The sequence below is a fragment of the Zeus faber genome (assembly GCF_960531495.2).
Source record: "Zeus faber genome assembly, chromosome: 14".
Classification (NCBI taxonomy): domain Eukaryota; kingdom Metazoa; phylum Chordata; class Actinopteri; order Zeiformes; family Zeidae; genus Zeus; species Zeus faber.
This window is the reverse complement of record NC_137200.1, coordinates 23909479-23933444: the sequence shown is the minus strand read 5'-3', so window position 1 is coordinate 23933444 and position 23966 is coordinate 23909479. Positions and strand designations below refer to the sequence as shown.

Here is a 23966-nt window from a genome sequence, read left to right as displayed (position 1 = left end):
AGGGGTCAAAGGTCAGCGCCGGGCTCATCGGAGAAAACGGACACGCTATGGTGCACGAGTGGGAGCTGATCCTTCACAGGGTTCATCCTGGCATTACAAAATGAAATTCTGAATTTTTTTTGTTGTCATCTTCTATCATGAGTGTCTATACAACCAAGTGGGATACATTTTACATTTCCCTGCTTTAATCTGCCGTGAAAGCGGCTCTGGATTATTATTTTTTTTTTTTATCGCGTTATAATTTGAATAACAAAACCAGGGGGAATATCACATGTTTACCACGATTGTGTTTTTTTTCCAAGGACTTCTCAAGCACTTCAGCACAAAAGAGGCTATTTCCCAGGTATTCCAGTACTTCAATTTCTGAGGACGAAATTGAAGCACTTCAAGCACCTCAAGGACCTGATAAAAACCCTGCCCCCGCCACACACACACACACGCACGCACGCACTCACGCACGCACACACATAAACACACACACACACACACACGCACACGCACACACACACACACACACACACACACACACACACACACACACACACACACAGTGCAGATTTTAATCCTTTTTCTAATCCCTCCTCCCTTCACGTACGCCCTCCTGCTCCTCCACCCTAAATCCAGCCGTCGGAATGGTTAAGGAAAACACTGGCAAATACATTTTTTGAGATTTTTGGATGGAGCCATACTAAATATTCAGTCCTTTTTAATGCGGGCAGAAAAGTTGCATCACCCAAACAATGCCTGACTGATGTGAATAATCAACAGGGTGATGTTGCCTTCCACTTTTGGTTTTGGTTTCCACAAACAGACGGCGACAGAAGGTGCAATTTCATTAACTCTCTTATTTTATTTGGCACACATGTTTTTACGATTGATGAATGTAGGAAATAATAATATTAATTAATAATTAATAATAATAACAACAAACAAATATGCCATTATTAAATCATTGTTGTATTGTATAAAATTATCATTACATATAATAATACATTATATATTATATATTTTCTTTACAATCATTGCTTTTTTACATATAATTGTATCTTTTTTTATATAAATAATGTAAACTGTATATTGTTATATACTGTATGTATTTTTTGTCATAGCCAGGGAGCCTCTGGGGGGGTTAGAGAGCCGCAGGTTTCTGACGCCTGCCCCGATGCGAGCACTGTTCAGGGTTAGACGCACGGGGGAACCACAGCCTCGAGGCTTGGGGTGTGGCGCACACAGAAACTGGGGCGTTACAAGATTTCAGAAAGCCCATGACGGGCGCCAAAGCAGCCCATCACGGGCGAGGAGGGCGCAGGGGAGCCGGCCGAGAGGTAACGAGCACGGAGAGAGCCGTAAAAAGGTGAAACACAGGAGGGGGGGAAAGACGGCGGATCCCAGGAGATCAGGCAGAACCGGGGCTCCCAGTCAGGGGTTACCTCCTCATCTCCTGGGGGGCTTAGCCCAGAGGGGTGAGGTGGGGTGAGGCGGGGGAGGGGAGAGCGTGGGAGTGAGGAGGAGTGGAGTGTCTGGCGCCGGGGGTGGAGTGGCGCTGGAGAGGGCACTACACAGGGCCTGTCGGCTCCGGAGGCAGAGGCCGCCCACAGAGCTCTTAATTGGCCGGGTTCCACTGGGCGCAGCGGGAGGCGGCACAGCGGCGTAAATAACCTCAAATTGAACGCACACACGCACGCGCGCACACACACACACACACACACACACACACGGATGTATTTGAACATCAGACTGTGAAAACGTTATTTGAAGATAGAGCTCTAAGAAATACATCAACAAGAGTAATTGACACTATGACCTCAGGCAGAGAGTCTGAGGTCAGAGGTGTACAGGCTGGGTGGAGTTAGGGTGAAAACACTGGAAGCAATTCAACCAGATTAAATTTTGCATTGTATTGCATTATACATAATACGCTACGCCGTATGTCATAAAAGTGCGGGTGAAATGTCAGGTAATTACGTAGACACTGGACTGTCCGCTGACCTCTGCCTTTCATAGCTGGGTGTACTCCAGTACTTGAAGTGTACTCAAAGAAAACCGACCCCGCAGCGCTGTTCAAGGCATGAGATTTCATCAATGTGGAAAACATACTGTAGGTACCTCGCCTTACTTTGCTTTGGAAAAAAAATCTAAAATCGTGCCTCGGCTAATTGCCCGGGGGATGGTTATCTTCGGAAGTCCACGGGGAGCTTCTCAAAAGTTGGCATTCCTCTCAATACGAGCGCATAAAATACCGTGAGGTGTGGAACTGGTGAACGGAGTCATCAGAGTCGGTAACACCGCCGGTCTGCGCCAGGACCGTGTGGACACAACAAGACCTCCCACGCAGACCTCGGCCGAATGTGGACGCTCTGGAAAATCACCCAATATATTTATTTTGGCAATTATAAGATAGGACTTTTGTGTAAGCACGCTCAGTTGTTCCTTTTGCCCAAAATCGGAAGGCCGAGGGGGAGGCGGGCTGCCAAAAAAGATCAATTACCAACTACCAACTATCTCCAGCCCCCTGGGGTGGGCTCATTAGCGGTGGATCAACCCTTTCAGATCAACTCCTTTCCCCTCTTTTGGCTTCAAGATGGAGTCCGCAAAGCAGGAGCGGTCCGCCTGCCACTTGGGAATCAGCAAGCTCCGTGCCGGATGAGCGAGTGTCCCGGCGTCTAATGGCGGCCTGAAGACGCTCTCCTAATTCAGGTGCTGTCCCTGAGCCTCGGCAGTGATGGACCGCAGCCGCGGCTCTCCGCAGGGAACGCTCTGCCTGGAGCGCCGCGCTGCCACTTAAGCGCTGCGGAAGGTTTTTGGGTAGTTTGTTGGTAAAGGATGCGGGTAAAAGACGGAGCTGCTTTATCGTCGTTTTGCCAAACTGGCAGGTTGATTGGGCTGGACATAGAAATTGGAAAAGTGTCAGCGCTGTGCAGGTTAATCCGGTGGGTGGGAGGCACCCTCATGCTCAGTAAGCAACCGAAAGGTCTCAGTGCTTTCTGTTCTGACGCGGTGGAGCCCATGTGCTCCCAGAGCAAACTATCCACCAGTTCTCTGGGGCCGCCTTTTCCACGGCCGGTTCCGAACGGTTCTCCGAACGGTTCGGTGGCGGTTACGGTTTGCGGTTCCGCTACGCTTTGGCATGGGGCGCTTGCGAAGCCGTTCCTATTCCTGGACTTTTGGGCCCCGGTGTAGTAACGGTTCTGACTGGGGCCAAAACGCGCTGCGCGGAGGCCGAATGATGTAAGAGTTGGGCGATTGGTTTCTCATCGCGTGCACAGAGGTCACATCCGATCACACGTTGTGTTTACGTTGCATCCAGCGGCGCCACTGTTAAAACGCTCACTTATTATGGGACGGGCTCGACTGCGTTTTCCCCTTTTTCCACACGTTTGCACCAGTCGTGCTGTGAATAAAAAAGATGGTAGAACATGTTCCTTGGTACGTCAACAAACAAACAGTGGGCAGCAGGTGATGGAAATGATGCTCGCTGCATAGCTGTAACCACAAATCCAAATCCTCCGTTGGGAAGGAGGGCGTGGCCGAGACCGCGGGCCCTTATACCTACGGAAATGGGAACGACTGTCGCATACGGACGAAGCAGACGAATGTCGTCGCCGATGCGCGGCGTTTGTTGTCATCGCTGTAGTTTTTCTCCAGAACATCGGTGCTGAGTCCAGCTCCACCGACTGATGGAAACGCAAACCGTAACCGAGAACAAGCGGCCGAGGGGCGCGGCACGGTGCGGCAATTTGGCCTCGGAACGACGGCGGAAATGAGGCCAAACAGTGCACGGACCTTGACCTCCATCCGTCCACAATATCGCGGGGTGTTTCTCTGAGGTGGATCAGGTTCGTTTCCTCACCGGGACGGTGAACACAGCTCGTATGCTGCACGTCATCACGGTGCAGCGGGGCGCGTCCGCCGGCGGCGCTTCTTTCGTAATGTCGGTCAGCGTTTGCAGTGCGCGCGTGCTTAGATGTGAAGTCCCGGGCTCCTTGGTGTCAGAAACAAAGACCGTCTCCAGCAGTGGATGACTCGGGATCCCCAGGGGGTCGGTGTTTCCCATTGATCCTGCTCTGATCGGACGGCGCAAGGTGGCAGAGCCCCTATAGAGCCGAGGGCTCTTCCACGCCGCATTACTTCTCTCTCTCTCTCTCTCTCTCTCTCTCTCTCACTCTCTCTCTCTCTCTCTCTGTTCCATCCGCTCAGTTGGAAATCAATGTAGGGACGTTTGGGAGCAGAAATACGAGCTGCTAGAGCCATGCTGACCACTGGGTGTTTATTGCCAGTGTGTAAAGAGTATTAAGCTGCTGCCGAGGGGCCTAACGTGTCGATAAAAACGAGCCTCGTAGAAAAGAATGGCCTCCAAGTGAAACCACCCTGGGAAAACCCTGGAAAAAGTGCTTGCGTTGTTGGTTAGGGTTGTTTTATTCAAGGTGAGGTCAAACCTTTATATGTGTTTTTCCGGGGGAAGCTCGCCTCGTGGTGAAATTGTGCACTTGGTAAGTAAGGGGAAGTTCCAGGACGTTATTTCTCTTTTTCAAGACCTCGCCACAGCCCCCATGTTGTAAACACGTTTCTTTCTATTTTTCCCGCTTTAGTAAAAAAAAACTAAATGTTGCCCGTAAGTGAAGAAGTTGTAGAAATCCTCATAGCTGCTGAAGCTGTATCGCCTCAGGTGGCGAAATACGAAAAGTTATTTCTTATAAACCAAAAAAAAAAAAAGGGGATTAGAGCAGCTATGCTCAACGAGGCTCTATTTGGAATATTCCCCGGCCCACGTGTTGATCACTAACTGCACCAACATATTGATGCTGGGAGATTTAAAGAGCTTTGTGTTCTGCAAGATAACTCCCTTTGCCATTTTTTAAATTGTACCGTATTTTGCCTTCAGCTGTTTTTTTATGATGTTTTTTTGACTGATAATTAGTCAATTCTAAGGACTAAGGGCCTATTAAGCTCTGGGTCGTGCGTACTTAGATATGTATTTAGGTGCAATCCACTTCTACACTTAAAAAACAAAACAAAAACAGAACAGTCCAAAAGTGACGCTGTGTTCCTTGGGGACAGGCGGATAAACAGCGTGAAAAAAGATGTTTTTTTATTTTATTTTTTTCTCAACTCCACGGCCAACCACGCTGTCCTGTTGAAAGCTCGTTGGGGAAAATATAATTTAGAGAGTAAAAAATTGCGTTTTGTAAAAAGAGTTTTATCCAAGTCTAATATGAGGAGAACTACCCATACTAGATTGTACATCAGAACATCTGCTCGAGAACTGCGATAATATATCTGTTCATGTGATCTGCGCTGTTTTGATCCCTGTTCTGTTTGTGCTTATGTGGAACCTTCTACGGCAACCCGCTTTAACGTTTCATCCATAGGTCCAAATAGTCACTTTTCAAGTTACTACTACTTATATTTTAGTTACTAGTTGCTATTCAAACAGTTACTAGTAACTATTTTAGTTTTACTAGTCAACATGTATTAGGTACCTGAAATTATCTATTAGATACTAGTAACTATTACAAAAATTACTAGTAACTATTTTAGTTTTACTAGTCAACATGTATTAGGTACCTGTACTTATTAGATACTAGTAACTATTCCAACAGTTACTAGTAACTACTGCAATGTTTCTAGTAACAGTTTGGAAAATTCTGTCATTGAATCCTATGGGCTCCGTGTTTCCGACTTTAAATATTTGCCTCTGACGAGTATCTATTCCCTTTGTTACCAGTATGTGTTTGAAATGTACTAGTCACAAACAATCGAGTACGAGTACTTATTCAACACTGACTAGTGCCTTTTCCTGGTTTCTCACTAATCCCTCACGACGGGTAAAAAACACACTGTTGCTGGTAAAAGGCGTGGCGCTGTCAGGAGGCTTTCTGTCTTTTGGCAGAAGCTCATGAACGGCGAGCGGAGCCAGACGCCAGCCCTCAGCAGAGCCACATTAATCACCGACGACATCCCCGGAGAGGCTCGTTGGGAGAGGCCTGTGAAAGTCAGCAGATCACACACCTCTTTCATTCTCCTCTTTTTATCCCAAAACCATGATTCGAGTCTGACTCTCCTAATTACGGCTCGGACCCCCCCGGAAGAGGTAAAAACAACAGGTCGGGGCAGTCGAAACATTAATATATCCTTCCCACCTGTAATCATAAATATTACAATTACTGTAAGGCCTGGGAGAAAGAAGTGGAGCGCAGCTTATCAGAGCAAATAAAAACAGCGTGGGGTTTTCTTATAGTAGATGTATTTAATTTACTCCGTTTCCTAATTGAATGAAACAAAAGGAGCCCATGCTAACGAGGTGACTTAATCACCCCACCCCCCTCCACCACCACTGTATTGGGTTCCATTTACGCCCTGGAAAAAAAGTGGAGCGCTCCGATAGTCATTGTGTAATTCGCCCCAACCGGAGGGATTTACCAGATACGGAAGCAGGCGCTGCCCATTTCAAACTGGCTACGGCAAAATGAAACACCCCGGAGATGGGATGGCGGCGCAAAAAAAAAAGAAAAAAAAAAAAAGAAAAGGCAAACTCAACCCGACAGTGTGGATATCCCCGATCCGCCTTTTTCTCGCTATGAAACCCCGTCACTACCCCCCTCATCAGTCTGGCCACAGCGGCAGGAGGCGTCGTGCTCATTAGCGCCTCTTAACCCGTGGACAGCGGGTCACATGGCCGCCGCCGCCGGACTCACTCCGTCATGCACGCACGGATGACAAGACGGGAGACGGGACGGACAGCGTCCCCCCACGTCACTGCTGCTGCCACGCCCACTTTCTCACTGTTTTCGTGTATGCCGCAGTGTGTGTGTGTGTGTGTGTGTGGGGGTTCTTTGCTGATCTGGAAAATACTCTCAAATCATTTCATTGGTTGTATCGGGTTGTGGGCCAGATCAGTCAAAAAGCAACTTCTCTGTGGGCCGGATTACCTTGATCGCGTTAAAGCAGGGCTGTCACGATTCTCCAAATCCGCGATTCCATTTGACTTTGGATTTTAAGGTCACGATTCGATTCCATTTTTGATTTGAAAAAAAAAAAAAATACATTTCAGCACCGACGGCTATGGCATAGTACTATCGAGACTTGATTTGTCAAGAAAAACACTAGTTACTCAATAAGTAACTTATTTGAATATTAAAAATTATAAGTTATAACAAAAAAATTGAGAATATTTAAACAACACACTGAAACAGATAACAGCGTTAGCAAAACGAAATGAAACGAATAGAATAGAATAATAAACAATTAGTTACTGATTACACTACTTTTAAGTTATTCACCAAATGAGTGCAGAAAAACGTTTACTTGCTATTTGTGCCAGAGTGGAAAAGCTGGTAGTAAAAGGCAAATTACTACCTGCAGCTCTGCAGCTCCAATCAGAGAGACCCTTTCTCCAAACAGAGCAAATAAAAACTCTAGATGTATTTGTATTACTCCGTTTCCTGCTGCTGCTCTGCTGTGGAGCAGGTCGCTCCGAGAATAATCCCGCCCCTGCTCTCATGGCCCGGTGGCAAATGGAGCCGGTGGTTGGGAACCTCTGCACCCGAGGAGGTTCTGATTTTTCGATTTGGAATCGGAATCGCGGCACCCCCACATTAACACCTACATTGTTTTTTTCAACCTGCTCTCACGTCTCCGCTATAATCGTGACAAAAGGGTTACATTTTTTAAATTTTGTTTCTTTTTATGAATCTAATTGACTCCCACATCTTAGGGACCTCAACTAAACTGCAACGGATTGCAAACATATACATAATAACTGAATCTCAATATTCAAATGAAAACATGATTATAATACTAATATTAATACTATTCTTTAATTATTTTCTCCCCCACCCCCGGGCTGGATTGGACCCCTGCTTCGATATCCCCTTATTCTATGGGTTCCCATTCATTTAGAAATTAATGTGGGCAAATGTTCTCTGTTTAGACCGCTAAAAAGGCATTTATGGAGAAAAAAAAAATTAAATGGGATGAAAACTTATTGTGCTTTTCCAGTTCGAGTCCCGAGGATTAGCCCTGAAGACATAAAGCTGACAGACAACTCTTCAACATCGCTCTTTACATTTTTTTTATTTTTTTTTTCTAATTTGCTTGATATTTCCTTCTGTGGCAGTGTATTGCATTGTATTATATTTTTGCCACACAGCTCCTGGATTCATTCTGGAATTAATTAAACCGAACCCAACAGACAAAAGCCTTGAGCCTGCTCGTTATATCGTCTCATTACAGGCAGGCACGTCGGATGGGTTATTTGAGTGCATATTAACAGAATAATGTCCTATTCATACTTTGGTTTTTTTTCATAAAACAAGATGAGAGCGGGTGAGAAATGAGATGTAAACACGCCGACACACGCACGCAAGCACGCACGCACGCACGCACAAACACACACATCTGGACTTCACTCACATTGGCTGCTGGTGTGCGCCCTCCCTGGTGATCACCCCTTCTTTGTCCATCAGCATCTGTCGGAATGTGCTCACTTTCTGGCGGATCTCCTCCTCCGTGTACCTGGGGGGGGGACAGGAGCAGCCGTTAGAGCGGGCAGCGGAGCACGCGCACGCTTGTGACGGGCGGGGCTTTGATGGAACACTGCGAAAAAATGCGAGGAATGTGCGGCCAACGAATCCGCAGCCACTGCGCGACGCCTCGCGTCAACGTTCAGCAGAATCTCCGAGGAAGGTGTCCGGCACCTTATGGAATCCCGGCTGTTCCGGGGGCACTGAGGGGTCCCCGAATGGCGGAGCTGATGAGGTGGCCACTGACTGTACACATTTCCTACTATTTCCAAGGCGCGATGCCAGCACGCGCTGTACGTATCTCATGTCATGACAGCGAGTGAGGGCGTGGCGGCCTCACGGCATGAAGGTTCTGGGTTTGAATTCAACTGGGGCCTTCCTACGTGGAGTCCCTACTACTCCCACCCCCTAAAAACACACACCCCAGGGTTGGACGTCGGGGATGCCCCCAAGCAAGGCCTTGGTTGAGGTCCGGAGTCGGTCCCCTCTGCCGCTCCCAGATACCCAGACACTAGGATTGAGCAAATGCAGAGGACTCATTGCCTCCAGAGGGATCAACCAAGTGTGTAAAAATAAAAATAACCGGCGCTCCAGTGAGCTGAAGCAGCGCGCGGGGGGTGGCCATGCAGCGCGCTAATGGCCATTTCTGAGGACCGCCAGATGTCCGTGCAGGAGCCCTGGGACAGAGTCCAAAACAAATGGCCGTTTGTCCTCTCGCCGGGACGCGAAAAAAACCAAGGGCCACACGACAAGCAGACCTTGAAGAAAAAACTGCGGAGTCCATTTTTTTCTTTGCCATTTCCTTGCTGTTGTGCAGCCTCTAGAATTCCGATGTATCATTTTGTCTGGCTGTGGGAACCCTATAGCCCAGCAGCCAAAAATGGGAGAAATAAAATGTCGTTAGAGATTATTTGAGATTATTCATCATGATAAACCACACAGTCAGGGCTGACTTCATAGGATATGTTACAGGTTTTAAACGTACCGAGGATCCGTCGTAAAATATAAACAAAAAAATAAAAAACGTGCCGGTGATCAGTGTGACTCCAAAGGGTTATTCAATTCTACCATGGATGTGTTATCCTATCTTCTAACAGAAGATAAGTCGAGCTCCTTTATCGGGAGCCGACAGACTCTTGAAAACGCCTCAAGTGATTCAATAAAACCGAATCAATAAATCGAACCTCTATTGATTAAACCATATCTGGATCCGTAAAAGTGCTTTTCAAGAATATCGAAAGGGCACCAAGGGAGGCTGAGGCACCTTATTAATGCCACATGCCGTATGAGGCTTGATCCATCGGGGCTTTAAAAGGGCGTGTTTGCTCCACCGACGAGGAGAGAATCAGAAAGACACAGGGGGCGATGAAGAAGGGGCGAGCGACAGAGAGAGAGAGAGAGAGAGGTGTGGAAACAGGGCTGTTTGAGAGTGCCGGGAGGGAGGAATCACGGTCACGTTTGGACGCCTCGGCCCGGCGCACGCGTCGAGGATCCGAAAGGGCAATGTAAAACGGGGTGAGGAAGGTGAAAACTCCTCAGAACACCGTGATAATCCCTGGGCTGTGGAGCTCCCTCCCCCCTCCCTCCCTCCCTCCCTCTCTCTCCCTCTCTCCCTCTCTCTCTCTCTCTCTCTCGCTCCCTCGTCGTCCACCCTTCGTGGGGCGGTGCCGGCGCGGCGTGGACGGTCCGGCTCAAGACGGTCCGGCTCAAGACGACAGGGGAGCTTCGGAGCCTGGATCGGAGGCCCCCTGGGTCCTCTGTTCTCCTCCCGAGCCCTCGCCAGTATCCGCAGTGCAGCCCAAACCGTGCACATAAAAGCTTGATTTTTTTATCATGTTATTTCCCGCGAGCCGCTGCCGGGCCGGCGGCGTGCTGTGACGTCCCTCGCCTTGACAAGATAGGGGTGGCAAATATCAGCTTGTGACCTTGAAAGCCCCCCTCCGTAAAGGTTAGGCCAGTCCGATTATTTTCCTTAAAAAATCCATTATTTGCCATTTTATTAACCTTGCAAACCCAGATGTTGAAAAGACAAAAAACTAACAAAAAAAAACCTTGCAGTACCGAATGGAATTCTGGGTAATGTCGTCCATCTTATAGATTTCTCTTTAAGGCAGAGATCAGAAAACCTATACGTGGGCCGGAAACGACGAATCCGTAGACGCATCCGGCAGTCAGATCCTCCACCCCTCGTGGCCACAGGGCGAACTCCGTCTGGGTTTCGCGTCCCATAATATGTCGGAGAGAACGGGAGAGCTGGATTTTGACATTTTTAGAGCTTGAAATCTAATGCTGACGCGAATAACGCCATTATTTTATCCACGTGGCTTATATGATTCAATACAAAAAAAAATTGGCTGACGGCGGTAGCGTCGGACCGAGACTTCGCCCGCATGGGAGCCTTTCGCGCCGCGGAGGGGGGCGGGGCTTATCGCCGCGCATCACAGTTGTTTTTTTTTCATCGCGTACGGAATCCGGCCCCGAAAGCTCGCCGTTTCGGCTGCACCCTGTGCCGGGTGGTGCCGGCGGTGCGGGAGGGAGGGGGGTAGGGCCGGCTCCTGCCGCCAGCCTGGGCCGGGCTGGGAAAATGGATTTTTTTAAACATTTCAAATTTATGTGGGGGGGGGGGGGGGGGGTGTGCACAAAAATAAATCTGAAGAAAGACGATGATAATAAGATAATGAACAATAAATCGTATTTTTTTGGGGGGGGGGGGGGGGGGGGGGGGTTTGAGACACGTGGGAGATAATAAGTGAAATGGCAATAATATCATTTCTCTGCCAAAAGTTTTTTTTTCTTCCTTGTTTTAAAGAGATCTTGTTATTGTGAAATGATCTCATCTCCTTGGCAAATAATTTAGCTTTTTCCCTTCATTTCGTTTATTGGCGTTTTGCCAACGCAGTATTCCCAAAGTGTATTGAAACTGGGTAAGCTGTAATAACTTAGTACGTGAATAGCAATAATTTATCATTTATACCCTACATACCCATCCCAATCATTTATCCTGCATGGAACCGCATTTTGTTTATTCAGTTTATTCTTATGTTTATATGCACATCGATTTTTTTTATTTTTATTTTTTCAGATTTTTTTTTGCAGTGTGTAGAGGGTCAATAAATGCAACGGGCTTTGGTTCAAACAAAGGCTACATTGCCGATTTGGGGAAGCCGGCACGGTGGAGGGGTGTGCGCGTGTGCGCGCGCGTGCGCGTGTGACAAATCACCACGATTAAACAACCTGATTGAAGTAATTAGACGGCTCCGGCTCCCTCCCCTGAAATTAACGAACAATCTGGGGAAATGAAGAGGCGATCCGCGGCCCGGGCACCGTCCTTCTACTGGCGGCCATTGATTGCCCGCGTGTGTGTGCGTGTGTGTGTGTGTGTGTGTGTGTGTCTGTGCATGCGTTTGCATGTGGATGTGTGTCGCTATGTTTATTGCGATTTTTAAAGCTTGTTCTTTCCCACCCAACCGCACAGGTGGTCCCAGGGCCCTGCCACTGCCAATTCACTTTGGGAGTATCAGAGTGAGGCCGAAGGGCTAAAATGCACACACACACACACACACACACACACACACACACACACACACACACACACACACACACCAATAAAACATTTGTATTTCTGGACCAAATGAAAACAATGGCTGCAATAAAATGTCTGAAACCTCAAGGGGAGTGGTTCTTCAAGTGACGCGTTATTTAGTCATCGATTTTCTGCTTAAATGGTGAGAGAGAGAGAGAGAGAGAGAGAGAGAGAGAGAGAGAATGAGAGAGAGCGAGCGAGAGAGAGAACAAGAGATGGAGGGAGAGAGAGGGAAAAGGAGAGGGAGACAGAGAGAGGGAAGAAGAGAGAGAGGGAGACAGGGAGGGAGAGAGAGAGGGAGGAAGAGAGAGAGGGAGACAGAGTAAGCAGATCAATTGATGCCGCGAACAATGCAGTTCTCATTCGGGCTGCCTTTCGAGGACACTAAACACGGCGCATCTGCAGATTCCGGCAAATTCTGCTCGAGACGCGTTGACTCCTTTTTAACGCGTTTCACAGCTGAATTTAAGTCCAATTTTGTGCCTTTGCAATAGAGTACAAGGGTTTTCCGAATTACCCAAACTCTCAGTGCGGAAATGCATTCAAACATTGTGATTTTTTGGGGGGATCGCATACATATACACAAATATTACTTGTACATTTGGAGTATGGGGAAACGCAATTTTGATCCTCTGTGTCATTACGTGTTGCATGGTACGATTGACAAAAAAGTACACTTTGAACTTTGAACACCGCGTTCCAAATTGTTATGCAAATGATATTTTTCTCTGATTTTCCTAGTCGATGCAAATGACAGTCAGTATAATTTTCAAGTCATCAACCGTTATATATAACGGTTATATATAAATGTATAATTCGAATGTTATTGAACAAACCTCCCAATGATAACAGTCTTTTTTTCAAAAATAAAAAACTCAAAATGCACTGTTCCAAATGATTATGCACAACAGAGTTTCAAAACATTTTATAGGTTGTAAAGAACTGAAAATGGTCATTTGTTGAATTTGCAGCATTAGGAGGTCACATTTACTGAAATCAAAAGCTATTTCAATCAAAAGCATCTTAACAGGGCAAGTTACATGTCAACATATGACCCCTTCTTTGATATCACCTTCACAATTCTTGCCTCCATTGAACTTGTGAGTTTTTGGAGAGTTTCTGCTTGAATTTCATTGCAGGATGTCAGAATAGCCTCCCAGAGCTGCTGTTTTGATGCAAACTGCCTCCCACCCTCATAGATCTTTTGCTTGACGATGCTTCAAAGGTTCTCAATAGGGTTGAGGTCAGGGGAGGATGGGGGCCACACCATGAGTTTCTCTCCTTTTATTCCCATAGCAGCCAAGGACACAGAGGTATTCTTTGCGGCATGAGATGGTGCATTGTCAGGCATGAAGATGATATTGCTACGGAAGGCACGGTTCTTCTTTTGTACCATGGAAGAAAGTGGTCAGTCAGAAACTCTATACAGTTTGCCGAGGTCATTTTCACACCTTCAGGGACCCTAAAGGGGCCTACCAGCTCTCTCCCTATGATTCTGACTCCATCCATCTGGACCATCCAGGGTTGCACGGCACTCATCAATGAACAAGACTGTTTCTTTTTGTGAGCATTGTTTAGGGGTGGCCGAATAGTAGGTTTATGCACAACTGCAAGCCTCTGGAGGATCCTACACCTTGAGGTTCGCAGGACTCCAGAGGCACCAGCGGCTTCAAATACCTGTTTGCTGCTTTGTAACGGCATTTTAGCAGCTGCTCTCTTAATCCCATGAATTTGTCTGGCAGAAACCTTCCTCATTCTGCCTTTATCTGCACCAACCCGTCTGTGCTCTGAATCAGCCACAAATCTCTTCACAGTACGATGATCACGCTTAAGTTTTCGTGAAATATCTAATGTTTTCATAACTTGTCCAAGGCATTGCACTATTTGACACCTTTCAGCAGCAGAGAGATACTTTTTTTTTCCCATATTGCTTGAAACCTGTGGCTGCTTAATAATGTGGAACGTCCTTCTTAAGTCGTTTTCCTTTAATTGGGCTCACCTGGCAAACTAATGATCACAGGTGTCTGAGATTGATTTCAGTGATCCAAAGAGCCATGAGACACAATACTATCCATGAGTTTAATTGAAAAACAAAACATTTCATGTTTATGACACTTAAATGCAATTTACATAATAATTTGGAAGGTGGTACAGGCATGTACAGTATATATATATATATATATATATATATATATATATATATATATATATAGATAGACAGCAGGCTCAGCCTCCAGAATATATATATATTCTTTGCTATATATATATATGATATATTATACAGCAGTTGTTTGTGTGTGTAGCGTATGAGTAGTTGCTTGGTGACGGCGTCATCGAGCAGCTCTGTGAAACAGGTTCATTATAGAGCAGAGGACGGGGGCAGGAGTCGCTCGGACGCCTTCATTACACCTACAAAGAGAAGTCGTGACTCCAGCCCCGCAGCTCAGCGAGCGCAGACACCGCTCCGGTCGCGCGAATAGTGAAGGGGCTGGTTCCGTCGGGACAACGGAGGACGTGGTCTCGCCACCTCGACCCTCCACGCCGCGCGGGGACGCACTCTGCAAGCGTTTCCCGCCCGGAGGCGTGGCTCCCCGCTGGGTGTTTCGCATGCACCGACCCCTGACCTTCAGGCCTCGTCGATAGATGGACGGAAATGAAATAAAAAAACAAAAAGGATGCTCTATTTGCTGCGCCTCTAATTGGTTTCCCGGGGTGAGTCCATCACGTGTGACGGGCTTTGCACGGTGCGCGGCTCTGGAGTCGGCGACAGATCATGGGCTGTGAGTGTCGGGGGGGGGGGGGATGTCTGACCTGTCCCTCGGCTTACTCCCTCACCCAGGACTGGGCGAGGACTGGGGGAGGACTGGGGGAGGACTGGGGGATTTGTTGGCTGAGCCTGCTGTCTTAAATCCACAGCAAATGGAAACAGATTCCAGCTGCCATTTGAATGGAGCCCAACCCCCCCCGTCTCCCCCGGTCTCCCCCCTCCCTCTCCCCTCCCCGTCTCACCCCTTAATCCTGCACACATGCACTACACAACAAACTCTCCCATATTAAAGGCGCATTACAAATGGGAGAGGCCGGGCCGCCGAATGAGTACACGGGACGACTTGGGTCTCACTGACAACCGCAAATTTGATAACCGCCGAAATGTAAGAACCATTCTGTATCAAAAATAACCTAAGTAGCCCAACAATGAATATTTACTATATTGTGCGGGGCCAAATGACCTGAGTGTCATTGATTCGATGAAGTGAAATGATCCAGGGAGTTTTTAGGGCAAAATAATTTAATGCTCATCCATCAACAACCACACAATCCGGTGTAATACATCTCAACATTGTAGATCACAGTGTTTCATACGGTGTAAAAAAGCTGATTTGATTATTTTTAAGATATTTAACCGGCCCCTGCATAACTAGTTTACTGATCCAGCAGAGCAAGCGAGGAGAGGAAAGAGGGGACGAGGAGGGAGGAGGAGGGAGGAGGAGGAGGGGACCTTGACAGATGGCAGAGGTGCCTCTTTTCTTTTGTTGTTGTCATGCAGCAGCTTGCTATCAGCGGCATCAACCTCTCCACCCCCCCACCCCATCCCACCACACACACACACACACACACACACACACACACACACACACACACACACACACACACACACACACACACACACACACACACACACACACATAGACACGGCCCCCGCAGAGAGCCCACACCCCGGTGGACCCCGCCTGGCTTCAAGCTGTTGCTGGGGGGGTTTGTTGGACAGACAGGCGGATGTTTGGATAGATGTTTGGATGGATGGATGGACAAATGGATGGATGGATGGATAGATGGATTGATGGATCAATGGCTGGATAGATGGATGGATGGGTGGACAGATGGATAGACGGATGGATGGATGGAAGGATGGATGGATGGATGGATGAATGTGTGGACGAATGGATGGATAGATGGATTGATGGATCAATGGCTAGATAGATGGATGGATGGGTGGACAGATGGATAGACGGATGGATGGATGGAAGGATGGATGGATGGATGGATGTGTGGACGAATGGATGGATAGATGGACAGATGGGTGGATGGATGGATGGGTGGACGGATAGATGGATGGGTGGGTGGGTGGGTTGGTGGGCGGATGGATGGATGGACAGACAGATGGATGGAGCGGTGAAGGAATGGGGCCATAGACCCAGGCGGATGATCACGCCTCCCCACTGACACAGCGTTCCCCAAAGTGGCAGCGATTGAACTCATCCCTGAAGCCAGAAGTGGGCGTGGTGTGGGGATGAGCTCATAGTGGATTAGTGGAAATTTCATCCATTTTAACAGCATCCTCTTGTTTTATATACACGGTATATACACAGTATATACCGTGTATATACACTATATACACTATTATATATACAGTATACATTGTTTATAAACACTATATACTGTATATACACTATGTAGTGTTTATATACATTACGTAGTGTACATAAAGACTATATCACACATCACACTCAACTGATTAGACATCTGAAAAAAGTGATAAGTCACATTACATCTTGAACCAAGGAGGTTAAAAACTAAATCCAACTGATCCACCGCTCAGTTGCTCCTGAAACTCTGGTTCAATAACTGTCCAGGACACAATAATTCACATCGAATGTTGACGGAAAGCGAAGAGATATTGTTCTGCAAAACTATCAAAACAAAAAAACAAAAAACCCTCTCCAGGCTCATTTCAGGGGTCAAGTATCACAAAACACTCTGGTCCTTTCTGGTGACGGCTTGTTTCAAGAATCTACCCATGAGGCTGTGTTGATATGTTTGTGTCATTCTGCGTGTGTGTGTGTGTGTGTGTGTGTGTGTGTGTGTGTGTGTGTGCAGCGGGGGATGGGGCCGCTGGGAGGATTAGAGCCGACTCCAGTCACCTCGTAGCCAAATCTTTACGGCCGCAGACCACGGCGCACGCCACGCCGTCCCGGGCTCACGCCGGGGGGAGACGGGGCATGCTAATTAGACGGACGGAGACGGAGCTTTGTCCCGACCAACTGGTCTCCATGGCAACTTGCTCCTCTGACAGCCATTACTGCAGGGCAAAGCTGAACTGTTGATACAGGGCGTGTTGAGGGGCTGCCAAAATGTAACTAACCCCTGGACCGCAGTATTATATCCGTATATGTAAATAACATTTTAGATCATATACCTACATATATATATATATATATATATATATATATATATATATATATATATATATATATATATATATATATATATATACTATGTATATGTATTAATATACACATGCAATAATACTGTTATAATACTGTTAAAACTATAATAACTTAGTAAGTATATTGCAATCATTTATCATTTATACCCTATATACCCATAATTTATCCTGTGCATAGAATCACATTTTGTATGTTATGCATTATTTCTTTAATGGGGAAGAATATTTTAAATTCATGACTATTTCTGTTTTGTATTTTTCTGCAATTTGTGTATATTTGGCAATTTTGTTTTTATTTCACTTTTTTATTTTTATTTTTATTTTTCTATATGTTCAGACCGTAAAGCTTTTTTCAATTGTAATTGTCCGTAGAAAAACGCACAAATCCTCGCCACGACAAATTCCTCGTAAATATAAATGTGTAAACTCATTCTGATTCTGATATACAGTAAATATGTAAACATAGCATATCAAATAAAATAATATAATACAATAAAAATAATAGTAATAATTATATTACTATGTAATACTAATAAAATAGGACTACTTCTTTCTATCTGCAATTGTTAAAAATATGTGTTTTCAAAATCTCGACACTTGCTGACCTGCCAACCTTGGGAAAATATTGTGAGTACCACAACAGTGTAAGAGGGAGTCTCCGTGGTGTTGGAGTTACTGCAGCTAAATGATTCCATCAGTTACTCACACTGTAGCCGCCTCGTGGCGAGGATAATTACATCGTATTCAACCTACTCCAGTTTACTGTACGGTATATACTTACTCATCTCATTAGGATATACCTATTGAAATGCATCATCTCATAAAGTTTCCGACCATGTTGCACCCATTGCATTTTTCTTGGATGATTCCCATTTCCGATTCCAAGTCTCACCTGCAGATTCCGATTTTGACCGATTCCGATTTTCATTCAAATTGATGCTCATCATCAAATACTATACTAGATAGATTGAATAGATATTAAATAGACTATTAAATATATATTTACATTATTGTCCGATCATTTTGAGTTTATATCCGTGATCGGAGAAATCAAATGTTCTTATCGTTAGGTCTCTTTGGGTATATCTTCTGTACGTCGATGACAAACACATCATGTGAGCTGATCACGCTCACGTGATTGGACAGCGGCGCATACGGACTACGCTGCAATTTTCGGTTACCACAATAGTGAGATTGCTGATTTGGACTCTGTTTATTATTGTTCATAATTCACTATGGAACCATAACAAAACATCAAACTGTCACTGAGTTCCAATAAAATAGAATATGAGACGGTCACCAAGTTTCAGTATGATTCAACATGGAGCTGGACACGACATATAACTAACATGGAAATGTCCAGTTCAAACTTCAAATTCACTTTAATGTGTAAATATAACCTTCTATTATATTCATATGGTACTTGTCATTCAAAAATAAACTGCAATCATTACAAAACAAAGTACCAATAATTAATGACCGACTCTTCTCGCTCTGGGTCACCGTAAGTCCTCCTTCCCCCGCCGTGCGTTAAACCAACTAAATCAAACGGAGCGGCTCGTTTCGCTAAGTGACTGGCCCAGAACCGGATCTCAGAAAAGGGTCGAACCTTTGGTCACGAGCGGAGTTGGTGAAGTGCACGACAAGTACGAACAACCAGGGCAGACACAGATAGACACTCATCCTGCACAACGTTAGAATGCTGTCAGGTGATTGATAAATAACTGATTTCATCTTTCTTCGCTTAACCTGAAGTACCCCCAAACATCTGACATTTTTCCATTTTTCGCCCCCTTTTCTGAGCGTCAACCACGCAACTATACCGACATGACGTCCGTATCAGGTTTGAGTATCGGTGCATTTTCACCAGTACAGTACATGAGGACAGCATCAGGTGGGGATATATGACACAGAATCTGAAAATATATCTGACACCGACGGTCACCGATCATGGCCGATCAAGTGGAAAACCGGTCGATGGATCGGTGCGTCATGTGTTTTATATGAGATAACATCACACACACACACACACACACACACACACATATATATATATATTGTATATATATATATATATATATATATTGTCATGATCTCCGCCTTCATCTACCTTCCCCTCCCTCTTCTTACCTGTCTCATTAGCCCAACTCCATTCACCCGCGCACACAGCTGTTCCCGACCAGCAATCTAACCACTATATAAGCCTCTCTCACCAGTCACCCATTGCCAGATTGTCGTCGATGCTTGCACCAGACTCCCCAGCGTTCGCCGGATCGGCTACTGACTCTGCCTCGCTCCGGCCACGTATCCTGCCTGCCCCCCTCGCCTGTCTTCTGTCTGCGCTCCCCGTTATCGAACCTGCCTGTCCCCGACGACGTGTCCTGCCTGTCTTCCATCCGCTCTACAAATAAAAGACATACCAAATATCCCTGCCTGTTTTTGTGCTGCAATTGGGTCCTAACCACACCCGTGTTATTTATATATATATATATATATATATATATATATATATATATATATATATAATATTACAGTCACATGTTTGTGCTTGATTATTACTCCCCCACTTCCCATTTTACCTCAGCAATGCAGCGTTACGTTTCAATGGAGAATAAAGTAACACTCAGTGCGCTGGGAATCAGTGGATGTTGAGTGAGAGGAGGAGGAGGGGAAAAGGAGGATGAGGAGGAGGGGATGACAGAACCAAAAGCACAAGGTCGTCGCACCAGGTCCAATCCCAGGGATGTCGTTTAAAGACAGAATAAATCTACGGTATTGTTTTGTATTGATTGTTGTTTTCAGTAAACAAAAAAATAACAATGAAAATTATATATATATATATATATATATATATATATAGCTATAATTCTTTTCTTTCATAAATAATATCATATATATATCATATGTCTCTATATATTATTTTTTTTTTGCCTAGTTTCAGCTGGCTTTTCGTACCTTGCGTATTTTGACCAGGAGCAGCGTGGTCGGTGCAGGACGTGCCGGTTGGCAGGTCTGCACTCACACACGACGAGGGCGTGTGAATGAATGAATGAATGAATGAATGAATGAACGAATGAGCCGATCGATCAGTCGCGCCGCCTCAAAGACTGCTCAAACTCCCATTCCTCTTCTAACTACAGCCCAAAATAAGCGCGCTATCCCTCCAAGCGCGCTGTTTGGATGAGCCCGTGGCGGGGGAAACGCTTTGGACCGAAGAAGCTCTTTGGGGTGTTGGCCGCACTTGGACTGCCGAGCGCTAATTAAGAGCGCTGCCTCGTTCCGGTCCTGTGCCGGGGTTTGCCTCCTTCCTCCTTCACTACAATGTCACATCAAAACCTTCTGAGTCATGTCCGTGCGTTCATGTAATGAGTGCTGCTGAGCTCTGGGTCCCCGTGGCAACCTGCCAATGTCACGTTCTGCACCACACCAAAAAAACAACAAAAAAAAACGCATTCATTCACCGCTTGCACGGCAACAAACCCCCGACTCGGTGACCTGGCGGAAGCCACTCACCCCTGCTCCTCCATCATCTCCTGGAGCTCCATGCACTTCAGCTCCACCCTCCTCTTCCGCTCGTGGTCCAGGATCTCCCTGTGCGGCTTCTTCACCAGGACGGGCTCTGCTTTGGGCTCCTCTTCCTCTTCCTCCTCCTCCTCCTCCTCCTCCTCCTCTTCGTTCCCTAGCAGGGTCTCCTCGGGTTTGGGGCGCAGGGTCGGAGCCAGCGCCGGTCCCCCGTCGCCCCCCGCGGCCACCCCGCCCCCTGGGACGACGGGCTGGGGGACGCCGTTTGCGCCGTCCGCGGGGGACGCCACCCTCGCCTCGTCGTACATGGTCGCTACGCTCTGCGGAGACACGGAAACAACCGGGAACGTTCCATTAAAACAGGGTGGAAATCTTTTAGGACATTACAAGACCCTCAGCATTCAAAATGTTGTTATTTTAAGATGGGTGGATGGATGGATTGATCGATAGGTAGATTTAATATTAAAGGTAAAAATGAAAAAGAGTGAAACAATAAGAGTGAACCAGACGTTCCTATTTTTGATTTTACTAGTAAATTTTGATTTACTGAACGACTTGATGAATGTGTTTCCGCCATGTGATCCTGACCACGACGTTCACAACACAAAACCGAGCCGCCCATTCGGTGATGACCACGCCTTTGGACAGGCTGCTGCTGCGGCTCCGCATTTACCGAGCATGAACACACACACACACACACACACACACACACACACACACACACCATCACACACACACACCACACACACAAACACACACACACACACACACACACACACCACACACACACACACACACACACACACACACACACACACACACACACACACACACACAGAGCTACGTTCGCTGCTATGAATCAACAACCCACTGAAAAAAAGCAGTTCACACACTATGATTCACATATGAACATAAATCATTGATTTATGTTTATGTTTTTACGAGATCAAGCCTTTTCATTCAGATTGCATTCATGCATTTCTTTAGTCTTGTACTATAGGTTTGTATGTGCTTTGTATTTTGAAGTTTGATTTCCCCCATGGCCGTTCAAAGTGGCTGACATGGATGTCTCAACGGCAACTGTGCAATATTAGGAATTTCGTCCGTGAAAAAGGAAAACAACTCATCCACCCCCTCCCTCCCCCTCCCTCCACCTCCCTCCTCCTCCCTCCTCCTCTCCCCTGCAACACAAACTAATGGTCTCATTTTTCACAGCGTGGTCACAAAGACCCCGGCCGAAAGCGCTTCATCAGCGGGTCAGCGCCCGTCGCGGTGCAACCTCATCTCCCGGCTGACTGTGCCCCGGTTGCCCTCCCCTGCCGCGGCCCGCTCCCTCCGCCAGGGGCGGGCCGCGGCCGGGTCTGACCAGACGGCGGCGGGACAGCCTTGGCACCATCACCGAATCCATCGCGCGCCCAATCCGCGCAAGCCTTTTTTTTTTTGTGGCAGCAGCCGCTCATCGGCGCGCACACTCGTCGGACTTGGACTTATTGGCACATTATCAGCGTATTCACAGCACGGCGCCCTTCTCCAAGCGGCTGGGAGGAAGCACTGTTTGTTTTATGGTCACCGCTCCGGCTGCCAATTAGTTGTCGTACAAATAATTGTGATGAGCAATCGAATTCTCTTTGTTCGTCCTTTTGTGCCGGTATCACAGCGAAAGTCCATAAGAGTGTGATGACACACGTCAGATTCAGAATCAGAACCAGAATGAGTTTTCTGAGGTTTCGGTGCATTTCACTTACAGACCAGCACCGAAAGATAAAACGGCTCGTCATCGGGCGCCCATCGTCGGACCGTCCTGTCGAGATATCACTCCGTTGGATCTGTTTTCTAAACCACGTCAGGTGCAGGGGACGGTTCCTACGAGCGACTTGCCGCACGCACACACGCACACACACCTGGGCGAGGTGAAACTGATGTACAGATGTAGCAGAATGTGGATCGTCACTCCCCCAGATGTGTCGCATCTCAAACCGCCGGCGGAGCCTTCGGTCTGTGTTCAACCACTCTGTAAGTAACAAGGCGTGTCATTAAGCTGATTTGTTATTCCGCCATCGTTTATTTTGTTCTCATTCTCAACTGTGTCATGAGACGATCGGTGGAAGAAAGGAGGACTTGGTAAAGCGGCACGGCTAATTGTGTTCAACTCCTCGACGGGGAGGGAAGGTTATCGGACGCCCCCTGCCTCCTCCCCCCCGGTGTGGGATAAGACGTCCCACACACTCCCCATTTGTACCGGATTACACACACTAGAGCCATCAATTACTGCTTTTTAAATCACATGTAGGCGGGGAGTCCGTTCCTCCGTTCCTCTTTTCATCCCTGCATTAAGGACTGTCGATTAATGGCCATGCACACACACACACACACACACACACACACACACACACACACACATACAGACACACACACACACACACACAGACACAGACACAGACACACACACACAGACACACACACACATACAGACACACACACATACAGACACACACCACACATACAGACACACACACACACACACACACACAGACACAGACACAGACACACATACAGACACACACACACACACACACACACACACACACACACACATACAGACACACACACAGACACAGACACACACACACAAACACACACTCACACACACACACACACACACACACATCCCTGCATCCTGCTGACAAGCGCCTGGTAGTGCCGAACAAGCCGGGCGTCAACACAACACCCGAAGGCGGTGATCAGGATGAACACGAGGCCGAAGCGTCCCCGTGTTGTTAATTGTTATAAATGTTAATTAAAGCGGCTGCACTTGTTATGTATTTGTTCACGGACGGAAATGATTTGATTTTGAGTATTAATATTCATGATATTTATTTATAAATTTTTAAAATGGCGTTTACTGTCGGGACTTCATTAAAATAATAAAAAAACATTATACATCTACATGACTTGATGATGTCGTTCTCTATATAACATGCTTATCAGTTGTTTTTAAGCTCAATAAACAGAGATAAATGGGAATCGCTTGTCTGGGATATTGAAATCTTCCAGGACACGCGGACCGGCACCGATTTTCTCTCACGGAAACTCTGGGGTCGACACTGCTTTG

General features: G+C 46.7%; 1 protein-coding gene across 1 annotated transcript in view; it reads right to left on the bottom strand.

Moving 5' to 3' along the window:
• srrm3 (serine/arginine repetitive matrix 3) overlaps positions 1-21162 on the bottom strand; it is a gene marked incomplete at both ends in the record, with an annotated part of 44325 nt that extends 23163 nt beyond the window's left edge. Inside the window, 2 exons of the mRNA XM_080013541.1 lie at positions 8413-8514; positions 20846-21162. Of these exons, the coding sequence (XP_079869667.1) occupies positions 8413-8514; positions 20846-21162 (419 nt within the window). The remainder of the gene's footprint in view (positions 1-8412; positions 8515-20845) is intronic.
• Between the last annotated feature and the right edge of the window lie 2804 nt (positions 21163-23966).